The sequence below is a fragment of the Chiloscyllium punctatum genome, chromosome 9, assembly GCF_047496795.1.
Source record: "Chiloscyllium punctatum isolate Juve2018m chromosome 9, sChiPun1.3, whole genome shotgun sequence".
NCBI classification, from domain to species: Eukaryota; Metazoa; Chordata; class Chondrichthyes; order Orectolobiformes; family Hemiscylliidae; genus Chiloscyllium; species Chiloscyllium punctatum.
In genome coordinates this window covers 25,897,874-25,919,171 of record NC_092747.1, presented here as the reverse complement: position 1 = coordinate 25,919,171, position 21,298 = coordinate 25,897,874, and the positions used below count along the sequence as shown (strand labels likewise).

The 21,298-nt window shown below is 40.3% G+C and overlaps 1 protein-coding gene across 1 annotated transcript in view; it reads left to right on the top strand.

Annotated features, from left to right (window-relative positions):
• The window catches only part of relt (RELT TNF receptor), a 68,358-nt gene extending 47,273 nt beyond the window's left edge, over positions 1–21,085 (top strand). The window contains exons 7-11 of the mRNA XM_072577083.1: positions 2,738–2,824; positions 5,312–5,414; positions 11,833–12,051; positions 13,930–14,095; positions 18,337–21,085. Of these exons, the coding sequence (XP_072433184.1) occupies positions 2,738–2,824; positions 5,312–5,414; positions 11,833–12,051; positions 13,930–14,095; positions 18,337–18,348 (587 nt within the window). The 3' untranslated portion in view covers positions 18,349–21,085. The remainder of the gene's footprint in view (positions 1–2,737; positions 2,825–5,311; positions 5,415–11,832; positions 12,052–13,929; positions 14,096–18,336) is intronic.
• The last annotated feature ends 213 nt before the right edge of the window (positions 21,086–21,298 follow it).

Genomic DNA, 21,298 nt, shown 5'->3' with positions numbered 1-21,298 from the left:
GAGAAGGACATGGAAGCTAGGTAACTTGGGGAAATAAATAGTGGTGTCTTGAAAAGAGTGTGTATTACAGGAAAGAAGGTGCTGGATGTTTTAAAATGCATAAAGGCTGGATTATTTTCCCTGGAGTGTCGGAAGCTGAGGTGTGACTTTATAGAGAGTTATGAATTCATGAGAGGCATGGATAGGGTAAATAACCAAGGTCTTTTTCCTCTGGTGGGGGAGTCCAGAACTAGAGGACATAGGTTTAGGGTGAGAAGGGAATGATTTAAAAATGACCTGAGGGGCACCTTTTTCATGCAGAGGATGGTGCGTGTATGGAACGAGCTGCCAGAGGAAGTGGCGAAGGCTAGTACAATTACAATATTTAAAAGGCATTGGATGGGTATATGTGAGGGCTCGTACAACTACAACATTTAAAAGGCATTTGGAGGGATATGGGCTAAGTGCTGTCAAACAAGACTAGGTCAAGTTGGGATGTCTGGTCAGCACGGTTTGTTTCTGTGCTGAATTACTCTATGACTCTAAATGCTTTAGGTTTGACCCAGGTGTTTGTGCATTTCAAAGATATTCTTGTTTCAGAGAGACAAAATGACCAGGCATTTTGGAGTTCCTTAGTATGATGTACTGAATATTTCTTTCCTTCATTCATGCGATGTGGACATTATTGGCTGAGCCTCATTTATTTTTCTTCTCCTGAGAGGTTGGTGAAGTGCCTTCTGAAACTGCTGCTGTCCATTTAATGTGGGCACTTCCACATTTCTGGGAGGAAAGGAGCCCAGGACTTTAACCTAGTGATAGGGAAATAAACAATGATAGACCTCCACATTGGGATGGTGTGTGGTATGGAGGGGAACTTGTAGGTGACTATGTTCTGTTGCATCTGCTGCCCTTGTTGTTCTGGATGACAGTGTTTGTAAATTTGGAAGATCCTGTTGAGAGAATCCTGGTGAGGTGTTGCAGTGTATCTTGTGAATGGTACACACTGCTGGCACTATGTGTTGATGGTGGAGATAGTGAATGTTGTAGGTAGTGGATGGGATGCTGATCAAGTGGGCTGCTTTGTCCTGGACGATCTTGAGCTTCTTGAGTGTTGTTCGACCTGTACTCACCCAGACAAATGGGGAGCATTCCATTGCACTCCTAACTTGTGCCTTGTAGATGGTGGACAGGCTTTGAAGAGTTAGGAGTTGAGTTACTCATTGCACCTGGTTTCTGACCTGCTCTTGTAGCCATTGTTCACATATATTGTTTTGTGGTATTGAAATAATTGTTTTAGATTAGATTACTTACAGTGTGGAAACAGGCCCTTTGGCCCAACAAGTCCACGCCGACTCTCTGAAGAGCAACCCACCCAGACCCATTCCCCTACATTTACCCCTTCACCTAACACTAGGGGCAATTCACCTAACCTGCACATCTTTGGACTGTGGGAGGAAACCGGAGCACCCAGAGGAAACCCACGCAGACATGGGGAGAATGTGCAAACTCCACACAGACAGTTGCCCGAGGCGGGAATTGAACCCAGATCAGCTAGTGCTGTGAGGCAGCAGTGCTAACCACTGTGCCACCATGCCACACAATAGTACAGAACTTAAACACAGTTAGAGGAAGCACAAAGTTGAAGCTTTTCTGCTTGCAATCATCATTATTGAGACACAAGGAACAAAACATTAAAGTCAGTGTTCCTTTTCAAAGTTACTTACCTTTCAGACCTGATGAATGCAGACAGATGCCTGTTTTAGTGATGTTTGTTTGTTTGTTAATTCTTTCTGTGGATAAGGGTCTCATAGACTCAGTCTGCATATATTGCCCATCTCTAACTGAAACATTTCTTTCCAGTATCTACAAGTTGTGGATAAGGTCTCAGTTACTAGCAGTGTATTGCCATGATATCTGCCTCCTGACCTGCATGGTTGAGACTGCAAGGAAAGAATTTTGTCTGGCCCCAGGATAAGTCATCAAGGTCCACATGGTCCTATGGTGCAGTTTCAATATGAAGACACGTATTGCTGCTTTGAACCCACACTAGTTTCCATATCACTTTATTGAGCTTTTCGTTATTTGAATGGAATGAAATGTTCATTGCTACAGTTGTTTGCTTATTGCTTCTCACAATACACTGGAACGATTTTCCTTCGTGTGCAATTCTTGCCAAACAATACATTTCCATTCACCATTTTGACGATGGACTGCAAGTGCATAAACCCTCCACTTTCCAACATCACAGGGAATGCCTTATTCAAGAAAGGATTTACATTTACATAGCATCTTTTATGACCTCCGTACACATCAAACTGCCTTATAGTCAATGAAGCATTTGCTTTAAAACTGCAATCCCTATTGTCAGGCTCAGTCCAAACACAAGCCCAAACAACCAGCAAGGATAAGTGTTGAGGATCAAATTTGAAGTGAAACTGTATTGTAAATAGTCCCTGGACCTTATGAAAAGTGTTAAAGCTCCCTTCAACTTCTCAGCCACAGGAAAGTTGGTGGGAATATTTAACATGAATTGAAGAGGAGATAAAAGGATAGATAACGCTGTGAGTTTGAGATTCTGGTCAACAGCCACACTCAAAAATGTTGTGTTGGGGAATCCTAGCTTTTTTCAACCATTTCCCAGATCAGGGATTCACCTCTAGAAAGTCAGACAGTCACAAAAGAGACTCAACAGTGAACAGGATCAGCTGCTGTTTGATTCTGGAGGAATTATTTTCATTTTATTTCTTCTCTTTTACAGCAGCTATGAATGGAGATTCCTTCAGATCTGATGAAACAAATGAAGACACCATTGGAGTTCTGGTGCGGCTGATCACAGAGAAAAAAGGTTAATGAGGTTTTAGCAATGCCAACCTTGATGAGAGAAACATGCCAGATTTTAAATATTAATAAGAAATAGGAGCGAGAGCTATGCTATTCAGTAAGAGCACTGCTGTTTCTCAACCCCAGTTACACCTTATTGATTCTGGGAAATCCTGACAGTTTGAGCTCTGTTGCGTCCAGGCGATAAATGCTGTTTCGGTTTTTACCTACTGAATGTGGCAGAGCTGCCCCTTGTCATCGCTCCCCTTCTCAACCTCTGATTGCTCAGGCTAATGCTCATCAAGGTGAACCTACCTGGCCTCCAAAGACTATTAGCCCCTCTCCCTATCCAATTAACTAGGAGCCAAATGCTGTCAATCAGGCTGATTTGAGTGTCATTACACACATCCTGTACATGTCTTCTGGGTATTCCTGTGTGCTACTGTGCCCTCGGCCATGGATGTGGAGTCTGTTCATTTTTGCTGTTTCTGCTCTAACTGTTGGTTTTCTGTAAATTATTAGAATTTGTGGCCTGGAATTTGTGGTGGATTATGAATCTGTCATAGTTCACCATTATTTCACTAGTGAATACAGGGTATACCAGTTAACACTAGCGTGTTTCACCATAAAAGGTTTGCGAAGCATGCAGTAAATATCTCTTACCTTTTCTCCCTACCTGTTCTATCTCCTCCTATCTATAACCCTCCAAAGTATTTGCACTCCTCTTATTCTGCCCTCTTGTGCATATCCAATCATAATTGCTCTGCCACTGGCAGCCATAGGAGGGAGAGGTTCAAAACTGGAGCACAGATTTTTTAAGGTGAGTGGCGAAAGATTTAAAAGGTACCTGAGGGGCAACTTTTTCACACATGAATCTAAGATTCTATGGCTCAGCATGGACTGGTTGGACCGAAGAGTCTGTTTCCATGCTGTATGACTCTATGACACTGTGCCTTCAGTTGTCTGGGGGTGTCTAGCTCTAGAATTTCCTTCCTACATCTCTCCACTTCCTCACCCTATTTTCCTCTTGGGACTTGCAGCTTTTGGTCATCTGTCATAAAATCTTGTCATTCTAGGTCATACTGTGATTTACAATGATCCTATGAAGCACTTTGGGACATTTCGTTATGTTAAAAGTGCATAAAAGCTTTTGTTTCCTCTTCCACATCCTGTCCTGGAACCCAGAGAAGGAGGATAAAGATTCCTTATTCTCTGACACCTTGAAGTGTCAGATGGCAGGAGCGCTCAGAAAAGACATTTGTGTGACACCAAGAGCTGTTAGTTGCTGTGACTGTGGAGTAGGCTTCAATGCAGATGCAGGATAGTGCACCGTCAGATCAGAGGCTCCATGCTCCACTGACCAGGATCTGAGCAAGGAAAGACCAGCCTGAACAATTTCACCCCTTAGTTGCTTTACCCTTGTGTCTGGATTAGTGGTGCTGGAAGAGCACAGCAGTTGAGGCAGCATCCAAGTAGCTTCGAAATCGACGTTTCGGGCAAAAGCCCTTCATCAGGAATGATGAAGGGCTTTTGCCCGAAACGTCGATTTCGAAGCTACTTGGATGCTGCCTGAACTGCTGTGCTCTTCCAGCACCACTGATCCAGAATCTGGTTTCCAGCATCTGCAGTCATTGTTTTTACCCTTGTGTGTTGTGAGGCCTCCTGTTTTCCTCACTCTGGATAATGGATTACATTTTGCTTCTGCCTGTCCCTCCATTCCTTGATCTCCATCTTGGAATTGCCCAACTCTCTCAGTGGAGTCTCTGAGGCTCCAGAGATGCCAACCCTGTCATCTGAGTGAGCACTCAATTAGGAGGCCTCACTGGGGTAGGTGCAGGCCAGGGACTGCAATTTGGTTCAAACGTCAGGCTCCCGAAGACAATGAGGAAGTCCAGTCTCAGTGAAACTGGCAGTTAGCGGTGTGTAAACTTTCCCAAAGTGAGAGACATCAGAGTGCGATGAAACCTTTGCCTGTGTATCCAGCAAATAAAGATGGGCAACCTGTTTGCTCAGAGTTTCACCTGGTTTTGATGTGTGGCAACATCATTGATGTGTTTGTGAAGATGGCACCTATCTGGTATCACAAACTAAAAACATTTTAGAAATATGGAGAAATCAGAGAAGCTGATCAGATCTGTTATATGACATCACTGTAGATTTCAACCAGTGGAAAATGGCATTTTAATTACAAAATGTTAGCTCCTAATTTAACTGGCTGTGGATGGGGTTTTGTCCATTGTCTGCAAGAAATTCAAGTTCAGACTAGTCGTTTGTGATTAATTACGTCAAATTCAATTATTATAGTAGGTCTCAGAGGATAGTTTTCCTCTCACTCATTACTGTGTATAATTTTTAAATGAGGTATAAAATACTGCAGCAGATCTCTTTCGTTTGTGGGCCGAAGCCATCTGGCAAACATTAGGAGCCTCCCTTTGCAGTCAGCAGCATGAGAGAGTATATGAATGCACGTCACATACAATCAGTATTTTTTACATTCTATTTCTTACAACAGAAAACGCTGCGGCCTTGGATGAGATGTTGAGGGAGTATGAGAGGAAGGAAGGAGTCACCAAGGACAATATGGCAGAAATCACCAACAAGAATGTGTCAGACAAGTAAGTTTTTTTTCACACGTTAAAATCTGGGGTCAAAGGTCACCGACTGCCATTTAAGTCTCTCCCTGGAGATTTCACCTCATGACTCACCCAGGCTCCAGTCATTAATCAGTCAGCACACATGAAGCCCACTATTTCCAACACCAGTGGGAAAGCAAAAAGACTCCTTATGCCTTTGGAAGATGCTTCACTCTCAGTCAAGAGGATTTTTCTTTCACATGGTCATTAATTTTATATGTGGAATTTACAAAATGTTACAATCTTATAATTTTATATCAGTGTGATTCACCACAGAAGGTTTGGGAGGGATGCAGTAGATATCTCTTGCCTTTTCACCTGACCTGTTTTATCTCCTGTAACAGATGTACAGTTCCCCTCTGATTCTTCCCTCTTGTGCATTTCCAATCATAATTGCTCTGCAATTGGTAGCCATGCCTTCGATTGCCTGTGATGTTTCTGTTTTTCTTAGTCAGTCTTCCAGTTGTTGAAAACTTTGTTTTGAGAGTCACAATTTGCTCGATTTGTAGAGTCTCAATAAAATGGCACGATTGCTAAGTGTTTCCTACTTGTGTTCCCAGTCAGCCTGAGGTTGTTTTTGTGCTTGTGTGACCCTGGTGCTACTGTGGATTGAATGACTTAACACACTGCCCTTTTGCCTCTGGTTTCAAATCTGGCCTAGTCTGTTAGGATAAAAGCCTCTGGGTGTGTGATGCTGACTGATAGAAAGTGAGTTGATGAGCAGTCATGATTAAACATCCCTGAATGGCTCATCTGAGCAATGTGACACTGCATTCAGCAAAGGTTAAGGGGATCCTTGGAAACAAATTATAGTTGTATTCCTGAAATCATAACCAAGCATGTGTTTACAATTTTACAATAATAGCACAATGAACATTTATTTGACCAGATCTTGCAATGTTTGATGCCCTCAGTAGTTGCCTCAAATAAGAATGTTTTTTGATTTCCCACCACTAATATTCATGGCCTTTAGGAAAGTTTATTTCTCTAAAACTTTATAGGTCAACTGCTTCTGCAAACTGATTGAAATATCTTTTACTGGAAGTGATGGCTGCAGTCCCTCAATGCCTGTATGTGTAAGCACTGTGGCTTATGTTGTCATGGTGAGACAGCTGTTAAATGAGCTGCTTCTCAACTGCTCTATAAAACACAAAATGAAACGGGAAACAGAAATGAAACCACTTTTCTCAAGTTATGCTTGACTTTGTGTTCTATACCCTGTAATGGAAAGTCCTTTCTCTGTTGAATATGTGTTGGCCTGGCTCCCTCATTGAGGGGAGATTTTCCTGGGTCTGTATTAGCCAAGGGCAGCAACATCTGGATAACTTCCTTCCCAGAGTCTGAACTGTCTGGGTTTACTGTTACATTTGCTGCACTCCACTGATCTCAGAACAATCTCACCTGGTGTGCTTCAGTCAACAAAAGCAACCAGGAATGGCTCTGGTAAACAAAAACATTCCCGATGGTAACATAAGCAGCTATTGTGTTCAGAAGAGATTAACTATTTGAAATACTTGAAGTGCCCACCTTGTAATAGTGAATAGTTTTCCAAATGTTTTAAGTGTTCATCTACCTAAATAATCACCAGGCTTGCAATGCCAAATTCAAGAATTCTTCCTCACTTGATAAGCAGCATTCATAGTATTGTTTGCAATGTTGATTTTATGCTGCCCACTTTACAGCATGGAAACTTCCAGGGTTTCAAATCATGCTCTTTTCAAACTCGAACTTTAGATAGTGTTTGGGCTTTGTGTATCAAATGATAAATGGGAAAATAAAAGGCTGGTGTGGAGCCACTGCAAATGGTTGTCTAAATCTTTAATTGCAGAAAAGAAAGCTGCTATCTCAGCTTTAACCCGTCAAGTTTTCAGATCCTTGTTGGCTACACACATTAGATTCAAGAAACTAGCTGATGACCAACTACAATGACCTTAACACTCCGCGCCCCCTGCCCCAAACATCCTACATGTGAGCTGTACCATTCCATCCCATCACACACTCAGCAGGAATCCTTGGAGTTGGTGCAAACAGACAAAAAGCATCTGTTAGGTCACAGTGAAACTTTATAGTCGAGATTGTAGTGCTGGAAAAACACAGCAGGTCAGGCAGCATTCAAGGAGCAGTAGAGACGACGTTTCAAGCAAAAGCCCTTCATCAGGAAGAGCTTTTGCCTGAAACATCACTCTCCTGCTCCTCGGATGCTGCCTGACCTGCTCTGCTTTTCCAGTACCACGCTCCCAACTCTAATCTACAGCATCTGCAGTCCTCACTTTCACCTAGTGAAACTTTATAGCTCAATCTGAATTCGAAGCAGAACTTCCCCACTCACCGTGCCTGAGTTTGCAACATGTTACAAACATCCAGGCAATTGAGACCCCAATTTCTTTTTCATGAAATAGTTGATTTTTAAAAAATGCTTGTTTTGCTTTCAAACTCCGTTCATTCAAGCAGGTTGTTGTCTATAAAGTCAGGAGCAGCATTTTGGTGATGAATTATTGAACACAACCACCCAGTCACACCACAACCTGGATGGTTTGCAGTCCATGTGTCTCTGGTGACCTTGGCACAGAGCACGGGTGTGTGAGTTACTTGGAGAATGGAAAATTATATTTGATGGCTGGCAGCCAGCCACCTGTATGTATTACTGGATGCAGATGCACTTGACTTAGGTGGAGCATGCATTGATGGACTCTATTTCCATTCATTATCATTAGTTGCTGAGTGTTTCTGAACAATGCATTAAAAGAATTTTTGTGTGTAAGGATTTTGTGTGTAAAGATTCCCGTGGCAGTTTTCCATGGTGTCCTATTAATTTAAAGACCATTCCCTCAGCAGGTTGGTCATTCAGCTCCTAAATCCTATTGTCGGTCATTGATAGCAACATGTTGTTCCCCATCTTAAATGCTTTCCCCTTTGTCTGAAAATTGACTTGAAATCCAAAGCCATGTGGATAATCAGTCAGTTGACTTCAGACAGTTCTTTAGCAACTGACTTGATGATGTAATCAACACGGATCAATCAAAAACTTGACCTGCGATCATCCTGTCTTACAAGTGTTTATCAGATCCACATTCAAGTTTTTTCCATCTTATTTTATGTTGTTTTATTCTCTCTTATTTGGGGTGGCTCAGTGGTTAGCCACTCAGTGCCTCATAGCACCAGGAACTCAGGTTCAGTTGCACCCTCAGATGACTGTGTGCAGTTTACACGTTGTCCCCGTGTCAGTGTGGGTTTCCGCTGAGTGCTCCAGTTTCCTCCCACAGTCCAATGATATGCAGATTAGATGGAAAGGCCATGCTAAATTACCTTGTAGTATCTAGAGATGTGTGTAGGCTAGGTGGATTAGGAATGGTAATTCAGGGTGGAGGAGTGGGTCTGGGTGGGATGCTGTTTGGAGAGTCAGTGCAGACTCAATGAGTCAAATGGATCTACACTGCAGGGATTCTGTTTAGTAGATTTGTAATTAATGAGTCATTTTATGACTGCAGAAAGACAATAAATTGTTAATCATATTTCTTTACATCAATTTCATTTCAAATCAGTTCTTGCTGGTGAGACATTGTCCTTGCTTATTCAGTGAAATCTTTCTGCAAATTACTGTTCTTGGCTGGTCCTTTTGTACTGAATCTTTGACATGAATGTTGTTGGGTCTTTTCCCTGTTCAGAACTCAAGTCATTTGTTTGTCTAGCCCTGGTTTCACTTGTGTCTGTTACCCTTATTGATAACTTATTGATGCAGGGTTTTGAAGAATGAGAGGAGTTCAAACTGAAGTATATAGAAGGGGATTGACAACATAGACGTAAAGAGGATGTGTGCTCTTGTGGGGCAATCTAGAATAAGAGGTCAGAGTTTTAGGAGAAGGGGTAATGGACTTAAAACAGAGATGAAGAGAAATTACTTCTCTCAACGGAACCTGAATCCGGGGAATTCACTATCCAGAGTGCAGTGGATGCTAGGACATAGAGCAAATTGATGAGATAGTAATGGATTAAAGGGTTATGGAGAGCTGTCAGGAAAGTGCAGTTGAGGTCAAGATGAGATCAGCCATGATTACATCAAATGGTGGAGCGGTCTTGAGTGGCTGAATTACCTCCTCCTGCTCCTAGTTCTGATATCCTATGTAGTAATCACCTTTTTTCATTGATCAAATTCAAAATACCGAAATGCTCGTACACTGCAAAACTAAATTGGTCAATAGTAACTGACAAGCTGGAAAACCTATCCTGTTTTGAGGAATTAAAATGTGTAGGTTAAACATCAGATTTAAAAAGAGTAAGGTAAAGGAATTTTTCTTATGAACTAATAGTCTGAAATAGTCACTGTGTGAGCACATGGATTGAATGGGATAAGAATATCAGACCACAAAAATGTTTCTATGAAGTCATTTATTAGAAGCATTCATTGTATCCAACTGATTTCATTCAATTCATTTGCCTCCATCCACACAGTGGTTAGCCCTGCTGCCTCACAGCACCAGGGTCCCAGGATTGATTCCAGCCTCGGGTGACTGTCTGTGTGGAGTTTGTACATTCTCCCCGTGTCTGCGTGGGTTTCCTCCGGGTGCTCCGGTTTCCTCCCACAATCCAAAGATGTGCAGGTCAGGTGAATTGGCCATCCTAAATTGCCCATAGTGTTAGGTACACTAGTCAGAGGGAAAATGGGTCTGGGTGGGTTACTCTTCGGAGGGTCGGTGCAGACTGGTTGGGCCGAAGGGCCTGTTTCCACACTGTTGAAAATCTAATCTAATCTAATCTAATCTTAACCTTGCAAATATGAAATACAAATATATTCTCACAATTATTATATTTATAAACATTATTTGACCAAAGCAAAATCACCAGGAATTTATTGTCAATTTGGCTTGTTTGTAATTTGATTAGATTTACAGTTTTTAGTAATGATTTCAAATCATTTTCTGCACCCTCAGTGCTACTCTCTTAATTGTCACACCTCTTTCCTCAATATTTGTTAATATTCTGAATATTTTATCAGTGTTAAAAGAAACACCTGTAGTATCACACTGTACATTTCCATTGTCACTGTCTGCTTTTCCAGTCTTTGTTTTGTACCTTTAAATACTCAATGACCACTTTGGTATTTCTTCCTTCTTGAGCCAAAGTAGAGATTTCTTGGCAGTGCTGCTTAAATATTTTATTTTCTGATTTTTTTTCAAAAAAAAAGTTTTGATTTTGTTCATGTAGCCTAATGTACATATAATGGCTCAGCTGGCACAATGGAAGATGACCATTGTACTTGTCTGTTTGTGCAAAATATTGAAGGTGTCTGCTGTTTGTCCACTTTGTTGCACCACAATATTCACATATTTCAGACCTGCTGCTGATTTCACATCTGACTCCCATTATAAAGAGGATCAGAAACCTCTGTTTCTTGCTAATAACACTTGTGGCTTTCTGTCAGACTCATGCCTTCATGTTCTAGCCTCTTCATCAGATTTTTGAATGGACCTCTCATTGTTAATTCTGATCTCCCTCTGTCTCTCTGCACCTTCCCTGAGGCTGTAACACTGTATTCTGCACTCTGTTCTGCTACTTTGATGTAGTTTGTATGGTACAATCTGCCTGTATAACACGCAAAACAATACTTTTCACTGTATATTGGTGCATGTGACAACAATAAATCAATCAATCAGTTAATCAATCAATCAATCATCATCTCTGGTTTCTGTGTGCTGTCTGTAATATTCTCTTACCAGTCTTAACATGCAATGCAACAAATTAAATATGAGGAAAAAGCAAATTAAATTTGGAAGAAAGTTTTAGATATATGATGTAAAATCATACACACATGTACATCAGGAGCAGAAATAGTCTGTTCAGCCCCTCGAGCCTATTCCGTCATTCAATAAGATTAATGGCTGATCTGATCTGATTTACATTCCCACATACTATGGAGAGCCTTTTATCCCTTCTTGGATCCTGTGGTTAAAGATGGTTAGAGTGTGTCTGAGTATCAAATTGGATCACATTGTATTGTCAGCAAGGACACAAGAGGAGGGTTGCAGGATTCCTGGCTAGAAAACAAAGACCACTAACCCCTTCCACCCCCAACTATTAAATCCCAACACTAACATGCCCCTCAATCCAAAAGTATCATCCTGGCAAGTTAGGTTGTAATTGGCCCATATATATTAGAGGAGTTTACCAGCAAGTGAATGCAATAGGAGACAAGCATTTCACATTTACATACATACAGATTTATATCTTATAAAACCCCAATGTTCTTTTGGCACAGTGGTTATTATCAGCAGGATTTATTCAAGAAGTCCCTTCTCTATCCCCAACGTTACCCCAGTCTACCTACCTCAGTGTTCAGTGCCCAAGCTATTAGAATTTACTAGTATAACTAATGGTTTTCTCTTCCTCATTACTTTGTCCCTAGGTTTGCTCCCTTGTTAACCTTTCCCAAACTCTGCAAACATCATCATGTTCACACTGTGCAGACCTCAGCAACCCTGCTGGGATCCAGCTGTACCCGCTGCAGTCAAAAGAAGTGGCCGGAGCTTCTGATGAATCCTACTGTCCGGAACGCCACAAAACCTGTCAGGATGGGAACACGGAATAGTAGGTCTGGTGAGATCACCATCTTATCTATCGGCAGGTAAGCAGCTTGCTGCTGTGAACACTATCTTCTGATTGCATTGGTTTTGGAGAAAATCTGTGATTTCTCTCCAGCATGAAGATTAATACATTATTTCACAGTGAAAGTATAATTGGTGTGTTATGTGTCAATCACGTAGACCTGAATTTTACAGCACAGAAACAGGCCACTTGGCTGCACTGGTCTGTGTTAGTGTTAATGCTCCACATGACTCCGATAATTCTTCAGAAAGTTCTCTTACGCTTGTAAGGTTCTGTTAATTAGATGTATCCTATTTCTGCACCTCTTCTCTCACCACCTGACTCCTTTCTTTCCTGAAGTCACTGTTTCTAGTTGAGGTATGTTTTCACAGGAGTCGGCTGCTCTCCTTGTATATACACACACACACACATACATACCATGATGGCTCAGTGGTTAGTAGTGCTGCCTCACAGTGGCAGAGACTCGGGTGACTGTCTGTGTGGAGTTTGTATGTTCTCCCCATGTCTGCGTGGGTTTGCTCCGGTTTACTCCCACAATCCAAAGATGTGCAGGTTAGGTGAATTGGCAATGATAAATTGCCCAAAGTGTTAGGTGCATTAGTCAGAGGGAAATGGGTCTGGGTGGGTTACTCTTCGGTGGGTCAGTGTGGATTTGTTGGACCGAACGGCCTGTTTCCAGACTGTAGATAATCCAATCTTAAAAAAATGGATATGTACTGTCTATCTGGAATTACTTACATTAACATTGCATCCCAATATCAAGAGATACTTGAAGTTGGACAGAATACAGAAAAGAGTGAAGTATTGGACATACATACATACATACCTTTGATTATATAAAAATGAATTCATTCATCTTTCTTCTTCCTGAAACATATACACCAGTTTCTAAAAATCATCTCAAAATAATCACCTTCATCCAAAGGCATCAATTTCAATAAATAACTACTCAGACTTAGTGTAAGTTGTATTTCTGTTATGGAAAGTTGTCAGACTAATATGTCGTTGATCAGGGAGTTTCCCATTTTATGGTTTGGATTTTACGTTCTTCAGTCAGTGGGTTTGAGGGTAGGGAGGGGTCATGTTAAATCCAGTGGGCACTCTGCCTGCTGCTAACCCCATTGTAATTATACCAGTGATGGGAATGACATTTGACAATCTGACTACCAATTGAGGCACTTAAGTGGGCAATTAAGGCAGGCACTTAACTTGGAACCTGAGACACCCATATTAAGTGGCCAATCTGATATGTTTACCCATTGGACCCTGAAGGAGTAACCTCCCTTACCCAGGTTGTCCATGGTTTCTTGAATGCTTACACCAAATCCTCAATGGCCTTCAAATACTTGTAAAGTTCTCATCCATAGTTGCCTGACTGCAGTTTCCGCTAGTGGACATTGCTCCCACTAATGCTACTGGTATATTAACTTTTAAAAAATTTGGTCTTTGTTGTCCATCCTTAGAAGGTAATGATGAGTTGCCTTTTCGAACCGCTGTAATCCATTTTGTTTTGGTAGACTCACAATGCCATTTGGAGTTTCTGGACTTTGACCCAGCAACACTGAGGGAAGAGCAATCTATTTCCAGATGCTGCCTGATCTGCTGAGTTTCTTCAGCATTTTCTGTTTTTATTTTAGATTTCCAGCCCCCGCAGCATTTTGCTTTTATTTAGATGATGAGCTTTCACCTTGTGATTGGAATTGGATCATTCTGTGTTTGCAGAAAACAAACTTTATACACCAAGAATAAGACTTCCTGCATGTAAATAAAGTAGATCATTGCATTTGTTTAGATGTTTGATGAACAGAATTCTAGAATAACCCCAAATCAAAGTGGTACTGGACGTTAGTTAATTTTTCACAATAGCACTTCTGCATTTTCAATGTTTCTGTAACAGATTTCGTGTGGCTCAAATTCCTGAGCAGAAGCAGAATTTAATCGATGAACAAGTCCTACCTGCGTTAAAGGGCTCTGATTCAATCGAAACATCATATAATGAGCCCGTGGATCGTAAATCTCTGCTGGGTAGTGTCTTTATAAAATGCCCAAAAGATCAGCAAGAGGTAAGAACTGAGAAACTCTGTGCTACTTGGGTTCCAGCTCAGTGCAAGTCTGGATTAGATATACAACTTTGTGTCTCTGACTCTTTGATTTCAACCTACGACTTTGAACAGCTCTTCACCCTGTTGTACTTTAAAGAATCTGGGCTGCCTTTGCTGAGAAGCAGCAAAGACACAATGGGCGGAAAGGCCTCTATATGTACTGTAACCATTCTTGATTGTGTGATTTGATCAGCCAGGCAAACTTTTATTATGCTTCTAGCAACCTCACTGGAGGCTCAGCATTTTGCACTGTGTAATTTGTAAATGCATGTCTTAGTTTATTTTTAATATGCAAAAGTGCGAGGTACAGGATAAGACCTGTAGGAGTACATAAATGGAACTGTGAAAAAAATCAAAACCATTGGCTAAAGACGGAATTGCTTTTAAGTAAGAAGCAAAAGGATGACCTGGACTTCTGTACACATCTAATATTGATTGCTATATCTGAAAGATATACATGGAAGTTATTCATAAAGAGAGATAAATGCTGCTGAGAAGGATAGGAAATTAACTACTCCAATGCCTCAGCAATTGTTCACAGCAGGTATGTCCTGTGATGTGGAGAAGGAAATCTTCCACATGACTGGCTTATGTCTTGGCAGGGACTGTACTGAGATAGGGAGCCGCATGCTGGCAGTCTGCTATTTAAGAAAATCGCAAATTATGGGAGTGTGGGAGATACTCTGAGGTTGGGGAAGATCCTATTTCTGTTGGAAGACAGCCCTAACTGGGCCCTGGATTGGTGTAATTACTTGCTTCACTGGAGCAGGTTGCCAGATCCTTCCCTTCCTGAGCCAGGAAGCTCTCTCCAGAGGCAGCAACTCCATGCTATTTTTCTGGTTCTTCTGCTTCCAACCCCATTGTCCACAGGGTCAGGAAAATTCAGTCTGTGTTCTCTGCAATACTACTGTAGTTATGTAATCACTACACTGCCAAGCCCAAATTGATAGAAAGAAAATTACTTTGCCAAGCTTAAATTCTTTTGCAGACCAGTTTCAACTATTAACCATTGCCAGAAATAATCTTGAGCCACAAACATATCAAGTAAACCACAGAGAAATTCGTTATTGATGTCAGATGGGATATAAATATAATTTTCTAAATTAGGGATTCACTGCACGAGCACTGAATCTTTTTGATAAGGGCTGACTCTCTTAGAGAAAACAGCAAGGGCACTTCCCATGGATAATTGGGAGTAAGGCAATAAATGCTGGCCCAGCAAGCAACACCCACTTCCCATGAACGATTTAAAAAATCAGTGCTGAAGTCGTCATTTTTGTCCTAAATCTTGCTGGTTTCTCCATTTAATATCTAGTTGTCCTGTTTTGTCACTTGTTTTCAAATCCACTTGAGCAAAGAGTTCTGTCATCAATTTTCAAGCCTTGTAAACTATAACATTTTAATTAAGTAGGTTGTATAATCTCAGATTGTATGGAGTGATCACCACTTTCATTAGTTTAATGAAGCTGATGTAAAATGGGACCCTTTATAATGGGAATGCCATTGGTTTTTAGCTCTGGGAAGCAAACGAAAGAATCATAGATTCACACATTGCAGAAAAACGCCCTTCAGCCCATCAGGTCTGCACCGATATTAGTACGAAGAAAGGTGCACTAATCCCAATTTCCTGCGCATGTCCCATAAACTTGAATGTTGTGGTATTTGATGTCACAGCAATTCAAGCGGCCCAAACTAAATTAGCAATCTGGGAAAAATACAGAGTGACGTTAGTGAAAGTATTGACCAATTGTGGAGTGCACTTCTCAAATTAGTAGTTAAAACAGAACACAACATGTTTTTGCCCACAAAACAGCACCATTTAAATAAATGGAGAGTAGAACAGGGAATGCAATGAGTTCAATAATGCAGTTTAGACTCTGTCATGGCAAATTGCATTGCTTACCTCCTATTTTTTCCATAATCCAAGTAATTTATTGACTCACGTAAGTTTATCGTTTCATTTTTATTTAGCTGATGGGGTCAGACAAATGGGAAATGAGGGGCCAGATTTTCAAATTGCTCTGGAAGCTGGATTGGAGGTGGCCTGGCAGAAAAACACCTTCCCATAGGCAGCGGTTGGCAATTGAAATGATTGACAGGCTCTTCACCCTGGCCAACCACAATTTTTCTGTGTGGGAGACAAATTACTCAATTTGGTCGAAGTGTGGCCAGTGTAACCAGGAACCCTTCCAAATGGGAATAGTTCACTCAAATAAGGTCATCCCTACCTCACCAACCCACCACGACCACTATCCACCCACCCACCTTTGCGACCACCAGTCTGGCTATGGTGGCTATTTTTATTTGTAACATATTTGAAAGTGCTGAGAGGATGCCCCAATTTTGAGATTCCTGTCCTGCCCTGATCCTTCTATGGTGGGCCAGCTCCTGTCTTGGGATTTTTTACATTCATTCACAGGATTTTGGTGTCACTGGCTAGGCCAGTATTCACTGCCCATCCTTAACTACCAGAGGGCAGTTGAGAGTCAACCCCTTGCTGTGGATCTGGAGTCATATTAAGGCCAGATCAAGTAAGAATGGCAGTTTCCATTCTAAAAGACAGTAGTAGACCAGATGGGTTTTTCCTGACAATCGACACTGGTTTCATGGTCATCATTCGACTCCTAATTCCAGACTTTTATTGAATTCAAATTCCACCATCTGCCATGGCAGGATTTGAACCCAGGTCTCAGAACATTACCTGGGTCTTGAATTCACTAGTCTAGCAAAATGCCATCAGACCATTGCCTTCCCAAAGGAGGAGGGTCTTCAGGAGCCCCTATTGGTTCTCCAGCATCAAAATCCAGCCCACCATCATGAACTGGGTGACAAATGTGGCCTCTGGTTGTTAGTTGGCTGTTCCATGGAAAATCAGGTTAGAAGGCTGTTTCCAACATAGTGCAGGCTCAGCATCCCCTTTTGATTCCAATACCAGGGTCCTAATTCACAGCAAATCCTTCCTGAGGTAATTACTTACTGCTGAGAGAAAGTGCTGTGAAAGCACAATTTTTTTCTGAATGTTAATGAGAAAACTCAGGTCCACTATCACCCTCCCAAAACTGCACAAACTTTTAAAGATATATGTGCTTTGACCATGTGCTGTCAATGTACACTTTAATGACAATCAAACATAGCTCCTTGCAAAAGGGTGGCAACTTTTTGGAATTTAGTTAAATATTGTTTCTAAAATAATAACTCACACTGAATGCTTTCCCTGAGAAGTAAAGTCACCAAAGTCTCAACAGAACATATGGCTGCACTCTCATTAGAGGGAGATGACTGGTGGGTGATTTAACTTGAGGATCACCACACCTCAAGCAAGGGGAGAGGTTGAGAAGGAGTGTCCCTCAGGTTAACCTCAGCTGGTGTGGGAATCAAACCCACGCTTTTAGTGTTACTCTGCATCACACACACCAGCCATCCAGCCAAATGAGCTAACTGACCCCCAAAATAATTTGTTATGAAACATCAATATACATTTTATGCCTGTTATCATTGTCTGTTAAGGGTATGGAAATATTTAATGCTGTTTAAATTGTCTGAAATGGAAAATCATAGTTAAAGATTGCTTAATCCTTACAATATTGGCTTACATATTTTTAAAAACAAACTGCAATTTATCTTCTTTTTTTTCCAATATTGGACCTCTCATTCCATCTTAAGGAATTAAGGTCAGCTGGTTGATATTGCAAAATGTGTTCTCTCACAATGTTAACTATTCAAAGTGTACGCAGCAGCTAGAAATAGTTTTGAGAGTCTGGGGCCTCTCCCAATAACCTGCTGTCTTTAGAATTTCAACAGTAAATTTAACCCCAAACTAATTGATATCAAGATTAACAAATGGTCAAGTATTCAAAATAGACAATTGGAAAGTTATCAACACTTTTTGTCTGCCTTTGTACTTACATGGAATATCTAAAGTGGAGGAAGAACAAGCTGCATGTTGGAAGTGAATTATATTTTGCAGAAATAAACATGACTTTGTTCTGAATTCTGTGGTGTTTTCATCAAACTAACTGTGGCAGGAAGCTACCCAGGTTCAATTCAAAGACACAAAAAGCATCCTTCACAGCTTCAGCAGATGACCAGTCTAACTGAAACAAAAGTAATTCAAAGGGGATCTGGTCCATAAATTAGTGATAATAGTCTTAAAGATTATTGTTACCAATCAAATCTTAAAATGCCTTTCTTTTTTGAAATAGGTTGGTGACTGAGTTTGTTGCCGATGGTGAAGAGATTCGCAAGTCACTTGAATGTCAGTTGAAGCACCAGTGGGATGTACACCTCTTGTTCGAAGATTATCAAACATAAAATCTTCTTCTAAATGTTCTATACTATATGTGGCAAAATGAAAGGATGTAAGATTAATCCATATGCTGGCTGGGAACTTGCAAATAAAGCCCAGTGTAAAGATGAGCACAACTCATTTTTAAAGTTGAGTCTCCAAGGACAATCTCAGCTGAAATATCCAACCTCTGAAACACTACACACTGCCTGTTAGTTTACATCCTTTGTATGTCCTTTTTAAACTCTTTAATTTGTCCCTTGGAGAAAACTAAAGTTACAAACTTGAAAGCTTCACTGAAAGCTGTGGTTTATCAGGTTTTTTACTTTGCATGGAGGATCCACTTGATGACAAAGTTGCACGTCCACTTTTTTTTAAAAACCTGCCGTTTGAGGGCAAACAGAGCCATCTTGTGGAACTGAATCTAAACTGCTTCCTACTGTACTACTGAGCCACAAAGTGAATAAGGTTAAGGCTTGCTATTTTTATGACCTAAACGTTGTAATGATAGTAATGAGAAACAAGAGAAATTGTAATTAATTCTTATTTTTTAAAAATGTGTTTTAATTCGACAACCAACACAAGACAGAATTTTGAATTTTCACAGTATACGTTCAACTACTGATTAAAGGAGAGTCACCATTAACTAATTTCTTTTTAATATAAAATACTATTTTTCAAACCCTCTCAAGGTATTGGCATAAATCATAGGAAAAGTATTATTTAAAAGCTAAATCCAGTCAAATTATTATAACATGCAAAGTTTTAAAGTGTTAAAGACAAAAACCAGCACTATTAGGAAAACAAAATAAATTCTCTAATATGGTCAAAATGGTTAGAGCTTTCAGACTGCCCAATTTCTCTGTAAATTATACAATTAAAAAAGGGTTGTAATATATCAAAGCAATAATGTACCTTTTTAAAGATATAATGAAAAATGCATAGTAGCTACTTTCACAAGTAGATTGTTGCTACGTAGCGTACCTCGTATGTCATTTTCCCTCTTTCCAAAACGGACGGTTTTTAAAACCATTTTCAAGTTGGAGTTTCCTGTGTATTGACAGTGCGCACCTCTTTTTCGCTAACTCACTGCTAGTTGTCAAGAGCGTGACTTCTGTTGAATGTTACAACAGCTGTGTTCCCTCAATCGGAAGCTGGCATTTCACGAAGTGCAGATCTGCAATCTGTTTAGACTTGCGTCGAGTTCATTGTGTTTTCACTGTAAAATGCTAACTTCTGAGAAGGGGAAAGAAGGAAAAGAGTCTTTGCTAAACTGTTAGACTAGAAGGCACACATATTGCCTATGACAACAGGCGTGGTACTTTTGGTTTATCCCTCTGTACAACTGATGTTACACAATGGTGGTATGACACCATACATATCAGTAGGGGTCAATGCAAAGTATTTTGCCTGAATCCTAACTGTAGTAAAGATTTATCAGCTGGAGACATTCAGTTACCCGTGTCTTGCACAAAAGAGGTAATATAAGGTGACACCCAGCATTGGAATAATCATGACATGTTGTTTCATCAGTTTGCGGTTCCATGTCAGTCGTGAGGAGGTTCTAGCCAAAGATGCAGACATTACCCACCTGACTTAAGCCTTGAGCTGTGAAGAGATAATTGTGATGGCTACACCACCAGCCCAAAACAAGAATTATGATACAAACCAACTATTAAATAAAAATAGAATTGTATGACATTATAGCCCTGAATCACTGGAAGTGGAATTGGGTGGATCCCACAATACCAAAGCAGAATTGTTTCCACTGATTCTGGGAAATTGCGTTGGTGAATGTAAACATAACAATTCTTCTTTCTTCAAAGAAAATTTTAAAGTAGTGGTAACTATAGTGTGGAACTAACTAGACTATCCTTTGAAACTTGAGAACATTAAAAATCAACCCACATTGTCCAATAAAGGATGGTTGCATTGGGTGACTTATGTGGCATTTTTCCAATCACCTTTAGTGTTATCAGTAGGTTTGATGGTTGGGGAAGCACAATCGTTTTAAGAATTGTGTATCTTTGTAATGAATTCAGTTGACTGAATAATCAGTTAGGAACTGAAAAATTACTGAAGCCTATACTATTACCAACAGCAACCTGGGTTCCACTGACATTATCATCTAATCTAGCTTCTGCAGTTGAATGTGTGGAATACTACCCAGGGGAAGGGGCTTGCAGGGTAGTTTGGTTAACTCTTATCCTGTAGTGACAGCTATTGTTCTTTTCTGGACACAATAGTACCAGTCATAGTTTCAGCAGCTACACTCGTTCCTCTGTAACTAGTGTTAGGGATTCTAAAAGTCATTTTGTAAGATTATTATTAATATACTTATCTGAAATTTAAAGGTCTGTCAGGTGTAATAACAGCATGCATCTCTTGATTCTATTCCCCCTTTCCAATGCCTGTTTACAGCATTTTAATTCTGGGTGAAAATTAGTTTACATATTGCTGCTTTTTACATTTTTGTTTTGATAAATATTTTGCAGTTTAATTTATTCTTTGTCATTAACTTTTATTTGAACTTTCTGTAAAGTATTGACAAGTGAATGCACTGATTAAAAAAAAATCCTTGTGTCATTTGTTGGCTGTATTTATTTGTGTTTGGTTATGTTGCAGGATTTGTATTATATGATTCTTCCAATAAACTAAAGTTTGTTCCCGAGTCTCATGGTGATTAGTACATAAGAAAAGTGTTGCAGATGCTGGTAATGTGAAATAAAGAAAAAACAAAGTATTGGAGATCATCAGGGCTGGTATATCTTAACATTTTTAGTTTAATATGACTTTTCAGAAATATGGAAGATGATCTATTTTGTTATAGACCAGACCAAACTCCCTCAAAATATATTAAGAAGATAGCCTTTTCCTTA